Source organism: Aythya fuligula, chromosome 3, assembly GCF_009819795.1.
Source record: "Aythya fuligula isolate bAytFul2 chromosome 3, bAytFul2.pri, whole genome shotgun sequence".
NCBI lineage: Eukaryota > Metazoa > Chordata > Aves > Anseriformes > Anatidae > Aythya > Aythya fuligula.
In genome coordinates, this window is record NC_045561.1 from 43,159,511 (window position 1) to 43,173,576 (window position 14,066).

The 14,066-nt window shown below is 35.2% G+C and overlaps 1 protein-coding gene across 2 annotated transcripts in view; it reads right to left on the reverse strand.

Moving 5' to 3' along the window:
* The window catches only part of FAM120B (family with sequence similarity 120B), a 54,187-nt gene that overhangs the window by 29,053 nt on the left and 11,068 nt on the right, over positions 1 to 14,066 (reverse strand). For both annotated transcript variants that reach the window (XM_032185385.1, XM_032185384.1), the window contains 3 exons: positions 12,170 to 12,265; positions 6,298 to 6,470; positions 2,136 to 2,228 (listed from right to left, as the gene is read on the reverse strand). In XM_032185385.1, the coding sequence (XP_032041276.1) occupies positions 2,136 to 2,228; positions 6,298 to 6,470; positions 12,170 to 12,265 (362 nt within the window). The remainder of the gene's footprint in view (positions 1 to 2,135; positions 2,229 to 6,297; positions 6,471 to 12,169; positions 12,266 to 14,066) is intronic.

A 14,066-nucleotide genomic window follows, 5' to 3' on the forward strand; every position in this document is an offset into this window, starting at 1 on the left:
ATGCCAGCAGTGGATGAACAGACAATACTTGATCTTCCACAAGCTTTGTAAGTTACAAAATTTTGTGAACAAGGTTCAATTAGCAGAATGACTGCTGATAAGTACATGGTTGGATGCAATACTAAGCATCTCAAACTCAGATTTATAATTCCATAGAACTACAACATGAATGAATGAACAAAGACTTCCAAATCAAAGTGAATAAACTTCCAAGCACTTTACATAATTTAGATTTACATAAATTTATGTAATAGCACCTGTAGGCGCATCTATAACCAATTGTTTCAATACTTCCTAATTACGCTTGGCTGCCTTTATGCTTTTACTGAATGACTGCCATGTCAGACTTGATAAAATAATGATATGCTCAACATTAAGTGCAACATTATGTGTAATAACGTCTTCAAGACAGAAATAAATCCTACATTTTTGCTGTTTCTGTATTGCCTTCATTTCATTGCTTCCTTTTTGTTACACAGATCTAACACTGATTGTCTAGAGAACAAATGTGTGATAAATTTGGAGGGAAAAAAAAGTATGTCAGACTGAGTCAAATAATGAAACTGGAATCACTTAATTTTTTGGGTTTATTTTTGGTCCCCATGCACTAGAAACCAAGAGACAGTAACAGGAGTGTTTGGTTACCTTAGCATTAACGAAAAGGACTTTTAAAACTCTAACATGGCCTGTTCAAAGAAACAGAGAATTCCCTGGAAATATAAACAAGATTTTCAGAGAGAAGATAGACCTTCCAACCATTTTTAACTCTTCCTTTTTTTTTTTTTTTTTAAGTAAGCCCACAACTCAAATATCCATTGACACATGCAGTCTGTTTTGTACACTGCTAATAATTCACATGCAATCTGAAGTTATGACTTTGAAAATCCTCTTGCATAATCAGGTATACAAGAAAAACTAGTTAGATGACTCCATTTCAATAACTATCTAAGAACCTGCTTTTCCACATGTGAATTTATGAAAATAGGAAAGGGAGAAAACAAATTTGCAAAGTGTATAATTTTTTTAAAAGAACTCTTGAATAATTGACAGTCATGAAATTTAGATCTTAACTGAGATTTCCTACCTGCATCCCTCAAGTCTCATGACTACACAGCTCATGGAAGAGAACACGCTGATCCTCTACAATCACTGTACAGAAAAACACTGGTACAAAGTAGATTTCCTTAACCACTGTCAGTATCTTCAAACTTATTTTCAAAACTTACTACAGCTTGGTCCCAGATCTAAAAGCAGATTCTAGAAGCCCTTGTAAATATTAGGTAATCTTCTCTTTCTGCCTTTATCAATACAGCACTATTACTAACGTATCACAAGAAGATCTTTACTTAATTGACCGCTCATATACATGTATAAAGTCTCTACCTCTCTAGCTGATTTCATAAGCATCCATGATTACATAATTCATATGGTTTCTGCGGTCTTAACTTTTAATTCCCTGCTACACATTAATAAAAAAGAAGTAATAAATAAATACATTATCCTACTGTAAGACTGCACTGGAAAAGTTTGATCCACAAATCAGAAGATCCAAGTGATTAGACTAGACCACACCAACATGGGAAACAAACAAACAAACAAACAAACAAGCAAAACACAGAATAGCTCTCTCTGCAATCCAATATTCTACAGAGTGATTCAATAGGTCTTCACTATAGTGGGCCACATTAGGTAAGAAGGCATTTTTTCTAGCTGGATTTATGTTCAGCCACACAAAGTAGTGCCAAGCTTTATTAAATGTAGTGATTTTCAAACAACAGATGTCCTGAAACTCTGTCCTCCTCAGGAAAAAGGAATGAAGCAATGTATCAATATGGGATTGACCATTAAAAAATTTCCATCAGCTAGAAATCCAGAAACCAAGTCAGGAAGAAAACTGAGACTAATTCACTCACCCTAGGATCCCAACCACTAGAGAATGTCCCTTCTATCGTTTTTTCTACATGATTAACAAATATAAATATTCAAATTAGCTGTACGACATTAAAAGCCTACTATTTTCTGCAATGCTCAATTCCCATATTAAAAAAAAAATAAAATAAAGCAGAATTCTCCCCCAATATTTATTCCTGAGTTACAATGAACATTTCATGTTACTCAATTATTCCAATCAATACCTGCAAACGTTCCAGCTGAGATGCTGACTTTCCTCTGAGGCAGAGAACGAGTGCCACAAATGCATTTAAGTCTTCCAGAGATAGGCTATGGACCTAAAACAGAGATGAAAGTAACATGTTATTTGAAGGCTCTGAAGAGAAACTGCTAAAATTGGCCCCTCTTTTTCTCAAACATGTCAAACATTTCTCAAGCACATCAAGACATTGATTTAAATCAATGACCTCATGGAGTTATGACAATCCTGAATGTACTGTCTAGGAAAAGACATTCACATAGAACAAAAAACTTTCACAATTTGAATGAAATGCATAGCTAACCATACCCATGTATAGCGTATCTACATGATTTCCACACATCAAACAAAATGCACACCCTTTACATGTTCCCTTCTCCTATTCCCCTGAAGTTCCTTAATAACAGGAATTTTCTTCATAGCCATAATGCTGAGCATAGTAAAAAACAATCAAACAAAAACAAATAAACAAAACAATAATAGCAACAAAAATTACTCTATAACCAAGTCTCAAAATAAAAACCACCTCAATAAGCCACAGATCTGATGACCATTAGGATTTATTTTAAATGCTTACATAGTTACCTGTTGAAAACTTAAAAAAAAAAAATCTAAACTATTTTAATTACCTTTTTAAGTTAAATTTCAAGTTTTTAAAACATACCTGGATTCTTTCACTAGGTTACATAGTGATGTGAGAAAAACTCAAAACTCTAAGAAAAATGCATCTAAAATGCTTAAGTGAGAAAACATGAAGGAAAATTCTAAATTATTGTAACAGTTCACTCAAATTCTACCAGAAAAGGGAGAATATGGTACATTTACTGATGTGAAGAAGTATTCTGGGATTTTGTAGATGCACATGGTTAACCTCAGAGGAAAGACAGTGCCTCTAGAGCAGCTGGCTGTCTAATTCTGATCATCTGCTTCCTCTGTAAGAACGGTAAATTATACTTGTGCAACAAGACAAAATACAAGTGTTGAGACTACAAAGAGGACTAAGTGAGATCCACAAGGCATTGAAGTTCAGTATCAACTGGAACTTGAGGGAAGGTATCTCTTGCAAAAGTGACGAAGTGTGTAATGTGTAATTACAGTACAGCTAAAAGGCTGCCTACAACTCTGCTTTGTCTGTCTTTTAACAGCTTGATTTTCAGGGAATGTTGTGCATATCCTACTTCAATCTCTTATGAGCTTCTATTAAGGCTATCATTAATTATGAAGTAAGGAAAAAAAAAAAGAATGAAGGAGAGAAAATACAAATATTGATGTAAATGAACAGGAAAAAAACAAACAACAAACAAACACAAAACAATACTAAGAAGCCATCTATGATTACTTCATTCATTTATTTGCTTAAGAGTAGTCTTCAAGATATAAATTACTCAGCCACTATTGAGAGTTGTTGTATTTTGCTTTTCTCATCAGGCCTTGTTGCTTATCCCATAGTAAAATACTTTCCTCTCTATGAAGTTATTAAAACTTGCATAGTGTAAGGGATGTCTTAGAAATTTTAAGTTTCCAATTGCTCCTTGGTATTCATTAACTCCACCTGGCTGCTGAGATCTGATAATGGCCCTACTTCACCCTGTATTTCAAGTCAGTTGTCATCTTTGTGTAGATGGCAACACATCTGCAAATTTTATCCATTGCAGCAACAGAAAAAGTGATTTATATTTACAGAGCAATTCTCAATACTTGCACAATTTTGTCTTAAGAAAAGTAAGTCAAAGTCTTTTTGCAAATACAACAGGAAAAAAAATGTCCCCAGGAGAGTAGGCCAATAAAAATGTTTACCAATGTCAAAGCATTTCTTTAGAGAAATACTTCATTCAGTATCCCAACTCAGTCAGTTATCATGCTTGCATTGTCAGATTTCTTCAAAAAATGTAGGAGCTTAAAATGTTGTTTCTGTCTCCCCTTTCTTTGGTGGCTCTACAGTTTTATCTCTGAAGTGATTCACTCCTTTCACCATTTTTAAAGACATTTAAATGTCTTTTTTATTGTCATTTTTTCACTATTTTTCTTTTCAATTAGAGTATATTTGAAAAGTACCCTCATTGAAAAAATTACACTTTAAATCATGCTTTATATGCTGTTATGGCATACACTTTGAGGAAGCCTGGTTGGTCAGTATGCTGGTTCCTCCAAAAAAAAAAAAAAAAAAAGTTTCAGGTTGGTTTAAATGATATCTAACAAAATCGTTGAGAAGTTTCTCCCTTGAGACAAAAAGTTGGGAAATTTCTCCCTCATATGACTTAACAGAAATGATGGTAGCGTACCTCAAATGGAAGCCTAATATTAACTTAAATCCCTTGGATTTAACAATCTCCTTTAACTCTTTAATAAAAATTCAAGAATGAAGTGTAAAGACAAGAATTAGGCCACAGCTAGACAAGCATTGTTTTCTCAGCTACAAAAACAAATGGAGGCAGCATTGTCAGCTCAAAGCATGGCTTCTGACACTTATTCTTGCTCATCCTTTCAAAAACACACCATGAAAACAAATGGACAACATCAGAGAACAACAACAACAACAACAAAAAAAAAGAGTTAAAAACAACTAAGCAATGAAAAACATTTTGATCCAAATCAATTTGCTAGTCTGGTTCACAGGGTAGATTGTATTTATGCTTCTCTGAGGGCAGAAGAGAATCAGGAAAATGGAACAGGTGTTGAGAAACTGGTACTGCCATGAAAAACCTTCCATCAAGCTAAGCCCTTTTAACATGATCTCTCAGCTAGTCTTCTTGCTGAAATTACAAGCTGCAAAGCTGCTTTTCCTCTTTGTTTTCAATGTTAGCCACTGGATAATAAATTCTGAAGATCATATTCCTAAACAGGTTTTTTTTTTTTTTTTTTTTCCATTTTATTAATATGCTGTGATTAATCCATACATCTGTAGGATGTTGAGTAACATGATGTTACTCAACTTCTTAATGCCACTAAAGAAACCTTTCTCAAATAATTTGGTAATCATGCTACAAAGGGGTACATAGAGTAGCATGATAAATGAATGCAACAGTGAAAACATATCCAAATACAAAAAAAACACGTAAAGTATGTTTTTAAAGCTAAGTATACAATTCTTATCTTGTTGAATTGAAACTGTAAGGCATGAAATGTTGTTTCTTGACTTTGATCTTCAAAAAACTTTCCATTAATATTTTGCTACGCAAAGATTAAAGAAAAAAGGAGCTATATGGATCATTTGTATAATTCCCATACATACTGCCTCAATGCGTCATCTAAGTTTAAGCAAACATATACGAAGGAAAAAGAACAGAAAAGCCATGGAGATCCTGTTTTCATGCATCATACAACACTATAATTGTCATTGAGGCAAGTGAAGTATGAAAAAGCAAAACAAGAGACGAAACACAGTTCAGTGTAAGTAAAAGTGCAACAAAGCTTATCAGATTAGATAAAGACATTCTAATTTTCTCATCCTCAGAGAGGAAAATCTACTTGTGAGATCACCATTTGAAGGGTGGCAAGTACAGGCAACATATTAAATACCTAGGAGAAATATAAATAATAAAGTGTTATTGCATTTAATCTTGCATTCCTTTTCATTACAATTAAGGTAGTCTGCAGGCTGCCAAGCATTTGGAATTATAGCAAAACTACTACCTAATGACCCCCTATTACTCAGACTTTAATGAGAAGAACCATGTCCTCAATTCTGGCTTGAAATGGAATAGATTGACAAAGTAGTGTGAAAAAATAGTGAGAGCTGACTAAATATTTATACTGCCTGTTTGCCCAGCCTGCATAGTCACCTGAGAGGATGTTTCCTTTTGATGACACTAAGGAAACACTAAGAAAAGCTCTAATTTGCAAACGGGTCCCCAAAAGGGTGGGAAATCCCTCAGTTTACACTCTGTCTGTTAAACTGCCCAAGGGGTTTTGTCATGGGCATGTGAGAGTTATTATGAACTACTAAAAAAAAAAGTGTTTCTTAAACAGGATGATGCATGTTAAATGAAGTAATTAAAATACTGTAATGCAGTACTATTATATTTGACCAACTATGCCTACAGTAAAGATTATGAGAAAAATTGACTGTAGGCCAACAAAAAAGAGTTTACCAGTCAATCACACCTATAAGGGATGACAGCTGAAGAAAGAGTAACTGTCCCAGTTACCTGCAGCATTAGATAGGCCAGCAAGCAGCAGAATCCTGCAACAGGTGCTTCTAGAGCTTGGAGCTCTTCCATCAAATCCTGAAGATGAAAGCATGCCAGAAATGTACTGTACCGTTGCTTTTCCACTTCAGGTCCCTTGGCAAACCACAGTGTTTTCAAATTAGGTGTTCCACCTACAAAAGAAATCCATTATTTTATCTTGGCAGCATCAAGATAAAACATGCCTTCCTAAGTAAAATTTGAAAGGAAACAACTGATCTGCTCTTGGCACTTGCAAGGACCACAGAGCGACAGTAAAATGAATTTGACACAACTTGGCATTTGAAAGAAACACAAAATATTAAGGCCTCTAATTTAAACAAATTGTATCAAATACAGCAACATGTAAGCAGAGTGGGCTGAATTCAACTGTTACAACAACACATACAACCTCCAGACAACAGACATTTAGCGTTTGCAAGAACAATGTTTCCCTGGAAGGGTGTGCTTTTCCTTGGTGACCCAGAGCTTTAAATGAGGTAAGTTTCACAATGAAAAAATGATTCATAGGATACAACCACATCTTTCTTCTCTCTCCTAGCAACAGTGCATCAGATCCCCTCAGGGTGCTAGAATTGCTTTTCTCACAGCCACCTGCTTTAGGGAACAAACTGGCCACCTACACCATTTGCTGGCATGCACTCTCCACATAACGCTGGTGGCATGATTCTTCTGCACTAGGTTCACTAGAAAGTTTGGGGAAGAAAAAAAAATCAAGGCTATCTGGCACCTTATGCTCTCTAGTCTACTGTATGAAACATGACAACAAACACATGCAAAAGAGCAGTCATCGTTTATGTATATGTTTTCAGGCTTTTCTATAGTACCATTCACTACAGTGTCTAAATGCTTAATATTTATTCCATGTTGCCATCTCCCAACTTGTGACGTGTGAACTAATGTAAAATTTGCTCCCCATTTAAATTACATTTAGTCCATTATCAAAATAAACACCAATGCATGTGAAATAACAGACCAGCTAACTGGTTATGCCTAAGAATCCCAATTAAAGACAGAGCCCTACCATAAAACACTGTTGCTGCTTCTGTAGTTAAATAAAAAGGTGTGAATTTTAAATGTGGACCAATTAAGCTGCATTTGGTAACACCTTTTTTTTTTTTTTTTTTTTTTTGGGGGGGGGACATGCAGCAGCTGTAGTCCAGTTAGGAACACTTGGTGATAATAAATGGTTAAAGTGACAAGGTGCTGAATCTTACATAGATGCTGTTTATTTAGCCAAGAAAACTCATTAACCAAATGGCATTAATTCTTCAGAGAGGGTGAAACTAGAAAGTTCTCGGTATTTTCTTTCTTCATCTCCCTGGTGTACGTTTGTCGTACTATTTTTAAGACCAACTTTCTGTTCAAAAGTTTTAACTTATGTAAAGAGCTATCATTGCACAATCCATAAGTTTCTAACTTTACTTGTAAACATATGTATTACATAAAAAATACCAACAGCTTGATTTGGGTTAGAAATGCGGTTTGCAGTATCACAAACACTGTCAGCGACAGGACCAGTTTAGACAGCACCATCAGAGACTCAGACTGCTGTTTTTGATAGTGATAATTGTTGCATTGAGAAAGAAAAGATAAAATAATAATAATAACAATAACAACAACAACAACAATAATAATCATAATAAAGAACAGCACAGTGGCTTCAAGAAGAAGTAGATGTGCAATGATAACATGCATAAAACTAAAACAAAGCCAACTTTCCCAATCAAGGCTAACCAACTGTAAGGAGCGAGATAATTTTTAGGTAGGTAAACTCAAAGAGTTTCGATGGCTTCTGCTTTCCCAAAGGTTCACATTCAGCCACATATGGAGAAAGACTCTAAGAATCAGTTAAAGTAAAGTACTCTTTCCATCTGTACTTTTAAAAAATGAATTGCATCCAAGGGTATACCTAATAATAGAAATTTTTCTTCCTTCAGAGTAAAACCATGAACTACATCAATAATCAAGGCTACATATCTATATTGAGAGAGCTCAACAAAAAATTCAAGACATCTTTTCCATAAACAGTTCGTTATACTTTCAGAAGTGACATCAACTTGCGCCTGGGAAAAAGAGGTACTGATGAATTATGAGTTATTTACTCTGGGGAAGAAAACTTGACACTACCTCCTTTTGGAACATACCTGCCAAAAACATTATTTTTATGAAGGGGTCTCAATGCATTCAAGAAATAATTAAATCCATGTCATAACCAAGAGAGAGAGAGAGACATTTATTAACCGTCAGATGAAAGATCAGTAAAAATGAACAAATATTTTGAAGTTTAATGACTTTCCCATGACCAAATGTACAGCCAACAACAGACCTAAATTCATACACAGCAGACCCCCCAAAACAGTCTTCTGCTCTAGTTACAACCTCACTACATACTTTACAGCAATTAGAAAACATTTCTGAAAGAGATAAATTTACTTGTAAAGGAATGAGAAATATTTTGCTTACTGAACACATCTAAATATTTACTAAATTAACTTAAAAAATGACAATAACAACAAACCTGAAAATCAAAAGGGAGTGAAGCAGAACAAACCATGCTTAAAAGTATAACAGATACATCTTTACAGTAAAGATTAGTCAGGAGAAAATTATCTATCCTATTTGGGTCATAGGAACCATAAGGTGCTATGTGCACGTGAAAGTTGTGGAAGGCATTAACAATATGGTATCATTGAACTTTGGGCTTATACAGAGGTGACTCCTCACATTCATACCAACTTATGTCATCATTCTGTATATGGATATAAATGTATATTATTTACTGTTCAAGTCTGTTTGAAGTAATAACTATTGAAATTATTGAAACATTCAGAATATTAAAACATTCAGAAGACGGTAATTGGAACTTGAGCATACTCACGACACACTCCTTTAAGATGTAATGATTAGAAGACTGAAAGTATATCCAGACTCCTGAAGTATAAAGTAGTCTACATGCACAACCAGCTAAAATATCCTATGTTTTCAAAAATAAAATGGAATGCAGAATTCATACTTTCCCAGTAAAGATTTTTAAATCTCCTGTTCCATAACAAACTGAACACACATCGAATAGATCAGCTACATTCACAAGATATGGATGTTAAACAGTAATGTCTTAGATCTCTGACCTTCTAATAAAATTCATTTCTCAGAGACAAATTTTGTTTTTGTTTTATCAATTTAAGTAGTGTTTTGTCAATGTGTGGGAAACATCACAACCACATTTACTCAAATGAAAGGAAACATTCCAGAAGGGAGATAGACAGAGGATATGAACAAGCGCAGATGATAATTCAGAGGATTATCTCTCTAGAGAAATACATACACATAATAAACACTGTACTTTAAACATATTTTAAACTGCCAGCTTACAGCCTTTAGGATTCAATGTTTCATTAAAAAACCTTACATTCTTACATGTGATACATTACCTGCAAGCTTTTTAGATGTTCAGTTAACAGTTCTGCTGTTTTATAAACAAAAAAAACATATTTATCGTGGGAATTTCTTTAAGACCAATATGAAATTTATACTTAGTGATATACATTACAGTTCAAAATTAATATCGAATAATACTTGTTCAGACTTTTTAATCTAAATCAAACACAACAGAGTCAAGATTTCACATATATTCTCAGCATATTACTAAACAATGAACTACTGAAGTACTTGTGATGATGAGGCTATTGTTTTTTCTCAAAAAGATGAAACAAGGAACTTTCCCACTTTGACTGCACCTGTAATTTTTCGAATAGTTTCTATTAAGGTTTCTTTCCTTTTTTTTTTTTTTTTTTTTTTTGAGTAACCTGATCTTGATTGACAGCTTTGAACTCCAACTTCTTTTAACTTCTTTAAGTGCACTCTAAATACAATCCCTGTCTGAAAAATGTGATGCGCTGTTGAGAACCTTATTTGGTGAATTAGAAAGTCATGCTGTGGAAAATAAAAGATGCATGAGCGAATGTAAGGCATACAAATATGGACTGCAAAAATTTTAGAAAAATATTTGTTCGCTGAAGGAATGACAACAGAGCACTAAAAATAAACACCAGAAGTCCTCCTCCCCTTTTTTAATAGTTTGCTAGAACAGTCTTTCATTGCTGATTTAGTAAAGATTATGTCTCCGAAGATGCTGTTTTTACAAACTCCTGATATGCAGTTGTTGCACACAAACATAGTAATTTGAAATCCTATTTACTGTCAACATGAAAGTGGATTCTGCGTGTAGTATGTTGCAGGGCAGTCGAAACAGAGCACTTTCCTCTCCAGGAAAGGAGGAAGGCACTATACTATCTGGGAAAGAAAATTTCACAACAATGAATACAGTATATCTGCCATGCAAACAGAAATGTAACGACATAGGTATCATTTATACTTTGTTGAGTTTTTGTTTGTTTTTAAAAATGCATGCTCCCACACCATTACATGCTGAAATAAAACAGTTCTACAGGACAGACAAATCAACTTTTACTGTGCATATTCATATCCATTTGGAAAATTTCACAGCAATTTCATGCTATCATCAAGTCAATTAGATAATCACTCTTCTAATAGCATATCAGTGCTACTGGACAGTGAAACTACTGTATATCAAATGAAGGTTTGTTTGTACTTTGTCTATATAACTCAATTCTTTCCAAACATTTTTTTTCAAAAGGATTTTGATAAGGCTGCTATCTAAGATCAGCTGGTTTTCCTTCATCCTTGAATTTGAAGACTCGTATTAAATATTACAACTTTTAATCATGAAGATAAACATACCATCTTAGGATACTTTGAGACAGTTTATTGTAACTGCAGAAAATTAAAAACCGGTAGTTTCTAAAGCTCCCCCCCCCAAAAGAAAAAAAAAAAAAAGAGAATGCTCCAGCTTGATGTTTATGTTCACTACAAAGAAGTGAAGGCATTTTCCTCAACAAGGTATCAGTGATATATCAGTGGAACTAATATATTTCATATAAAAACTAAAAATCTCCCAGCTTCTGATCCACATGCTAGTGGTTGAATAGAGAGAGACAGCTGTGAGAATAAAGGTAGAGGGGTTACAAGTACAACAGCATTATCAAATTAACAATTAGAACAATTTTCCTTCTAAAATAACAAAAATAATACACTACTGTTTATTTCCTATGCTGAACTTGTACAGCATCATACCATTTAGTGATAACAAGGTAAGTGACATACACCAAGCCCAATCTTTTAACTGCTGTGTACTTCCTCATAAATACATTCCTAATAATACTGATTTCACAGAGTGTTCAAGAATCTGTACATAATCAAAGGAAAAAAAAGGAAAAAAAATATGAACACACAAAACACTTGATGTTTAAGACAGTAAAAGACACTACACAGAAACAGTTGATAACAAATAACTACTTTTTTTTTTTTTTTTTTTTTTAAATTTGAAACTGGATTCTCTCTTCTGGGTTGTCTCAAGTGATCTAAAATGACCCTTTTTTATATTCTCCACCAACCTCATTAACACATTCTCTCAAACAGCTCAATAGGAGTATTTTCATAGGGCCCAACACACCACTTATACTGGCCTCAGAGCAGCATTTAGAACCTTTAAGGAATTGTTTGCATTTTAGAATGGATGTTTGAATTAGCACCGGGTTTAACAAGACACAGTAATAAAATGTAGCTCAAAGCGGAATCCTAGTATAATTACATAGGGCAATTAAAAGCAATTACAGGCATGCAGCATTTCTAATTTAGCTCCTTGTTCTCCACAATCATTTTGGATACCATATCAAATGTCTGATGATATATTTTCCAACCTGATTTTAGTGATGTCATTATTTGAGATTTAAACACATTTTTATTCTACCTGGAAGAGGAGGCTGGACAGGTTGTATCACCTCTGGCTGCTGCAGAGGATTTCCAAAATAGACAAACCACTCTTTCACAGAAGGACAGGCTCCACCTAAACAAAGACAGAACTGGGTGAGTAAGTTGAGTACAAGCATTGACGCTTGCATAAAAGTTGGAAGCAGTGGTGGTCAGGGTTCTAAGTAATAGGAAGTACTTCATAACAACTTGTTTGCTCAACTTCTTTGAAATAAAAGCACAAAAGATTAGTTTTAGGATCTTTATGACAAATCATCAGCAAAAGTGAAGAGAGTTTGAATTATGTACCATAAACATGAGTTTAGAGTTGGGAATTGCAGCCAAAAATATAAGTACAAAAGTATGTGGACAGCATTCGAAAGCATCTTTCAGCCAATTTTAGGCCCTCCCATTCCAAGGCAGTTCAGGCAGGGTTGAGGCATCTGGTGTAGTTTAGGGACCTGCATGAACTACCTCAGCCTCCTGGGGCCACAAACGCAGACAGTCCTTAATATGGTCCTCCTGCCAGCTTGCCCTGACAATTCCTGTATCAGGGCTTACAACAAAATCGTTACAGGAGGCCTTGATGGCTATCTATTGAAAGCTGACAGCAATGGAGTCACCCCAGTCAGATGCAGAGCTTTTAGAGACAATTGTTCCAGATCTTTTATCCGGTATAAAGGGATTGTTTATGCCTAATAGCTCAAGTGGCTTCCTAGCCCTCCAAACCCCAACTGCACCCCCTGCTCCATGTACAGATTAAGGCGTCTCTTAACTTAAAAGTTTCACTACTTGAGCCACACACTACCCACCCCATACTGGCTTTAAAGCTGAGCTCACATTAAAATCCAAGGGAAGCTGGTACCTTACTTCTCTGCATCACTCAGAACATGTCTGCCGTAGGAGTGCTGGGGTGAGGAGGACAGAACAGTCACCTACCAGTTTTGATTTCTGTTGTACAAAGCCGACCTAACCAAGGTCAGTTACCACATTCACAGAATTGCATCTCTAAATCCATTCATCTCTCACTCACTGTTTTTGAGTCACAGGGGTTTCAGTGGTACTAACAACAAATGCCTGCCTTTTGTCATTAATTCCCATCACTGTGCATTTTAATGCACATAGATTTCTAATGCTGCAATCTGAGCCCCCAAAAAATCTTTACCTTGCATAAAACATCAAAGACACACAAACAACAACCAACTCTCCAACACTCTCCTCCTCTTGTCTCCGCCATCTCAAGAACTTTGGTCATTAATTTGGTCATTAGTTTCCTGTCCTTGTCCATAGTTCAGTGCAGAAAATGGCTGCTGGCTTGAATGAGCAATAGCATGCCATGGTGCAGGGGAAGAAACACCTCAGATGGGCTGCTAGTTCAGCGATAAGAGAAGAGGAAAAGAACACGACAAAATCTGTTTTACTGTCCTGCTTCTTCTACCTTCTTTAAGCATGGACCCGCAGCACAAACTCCCAAATACAGGCGAGGGACTGAAGAGCCAGTAACTGGACTGCAAGGAATAGCACTACACCTGTGCTTGCCATGCTTTGTTCTTTGAAAGCTGTTGATGTGAAGAATAAAATGAAAAATGCCTAGGCTGGGGAAAAACAAACAAAAAACCACATTCAACTGCACATTCCAGTAGCTGAAGAGTCTCAATTCTTCATTATAAATCATTGCCAATGATAATGTTTTTCCATTAAGAAAACCTTCTAATTTAATAACCCAAAGTCACTTTCAGAAAGCATTTTCATGTTTTAGCACTGTTTGAAGCCATTACGTAAATGACTGCTTTATTCAATCCATTCAACCTCCTAAATTTTAGCCTGGCTTCTTAAGGAAGCAAGGCTTATATAATTAGGATGTCTGTCTTTTAACTAATTGTTGGACCCACTGCTCT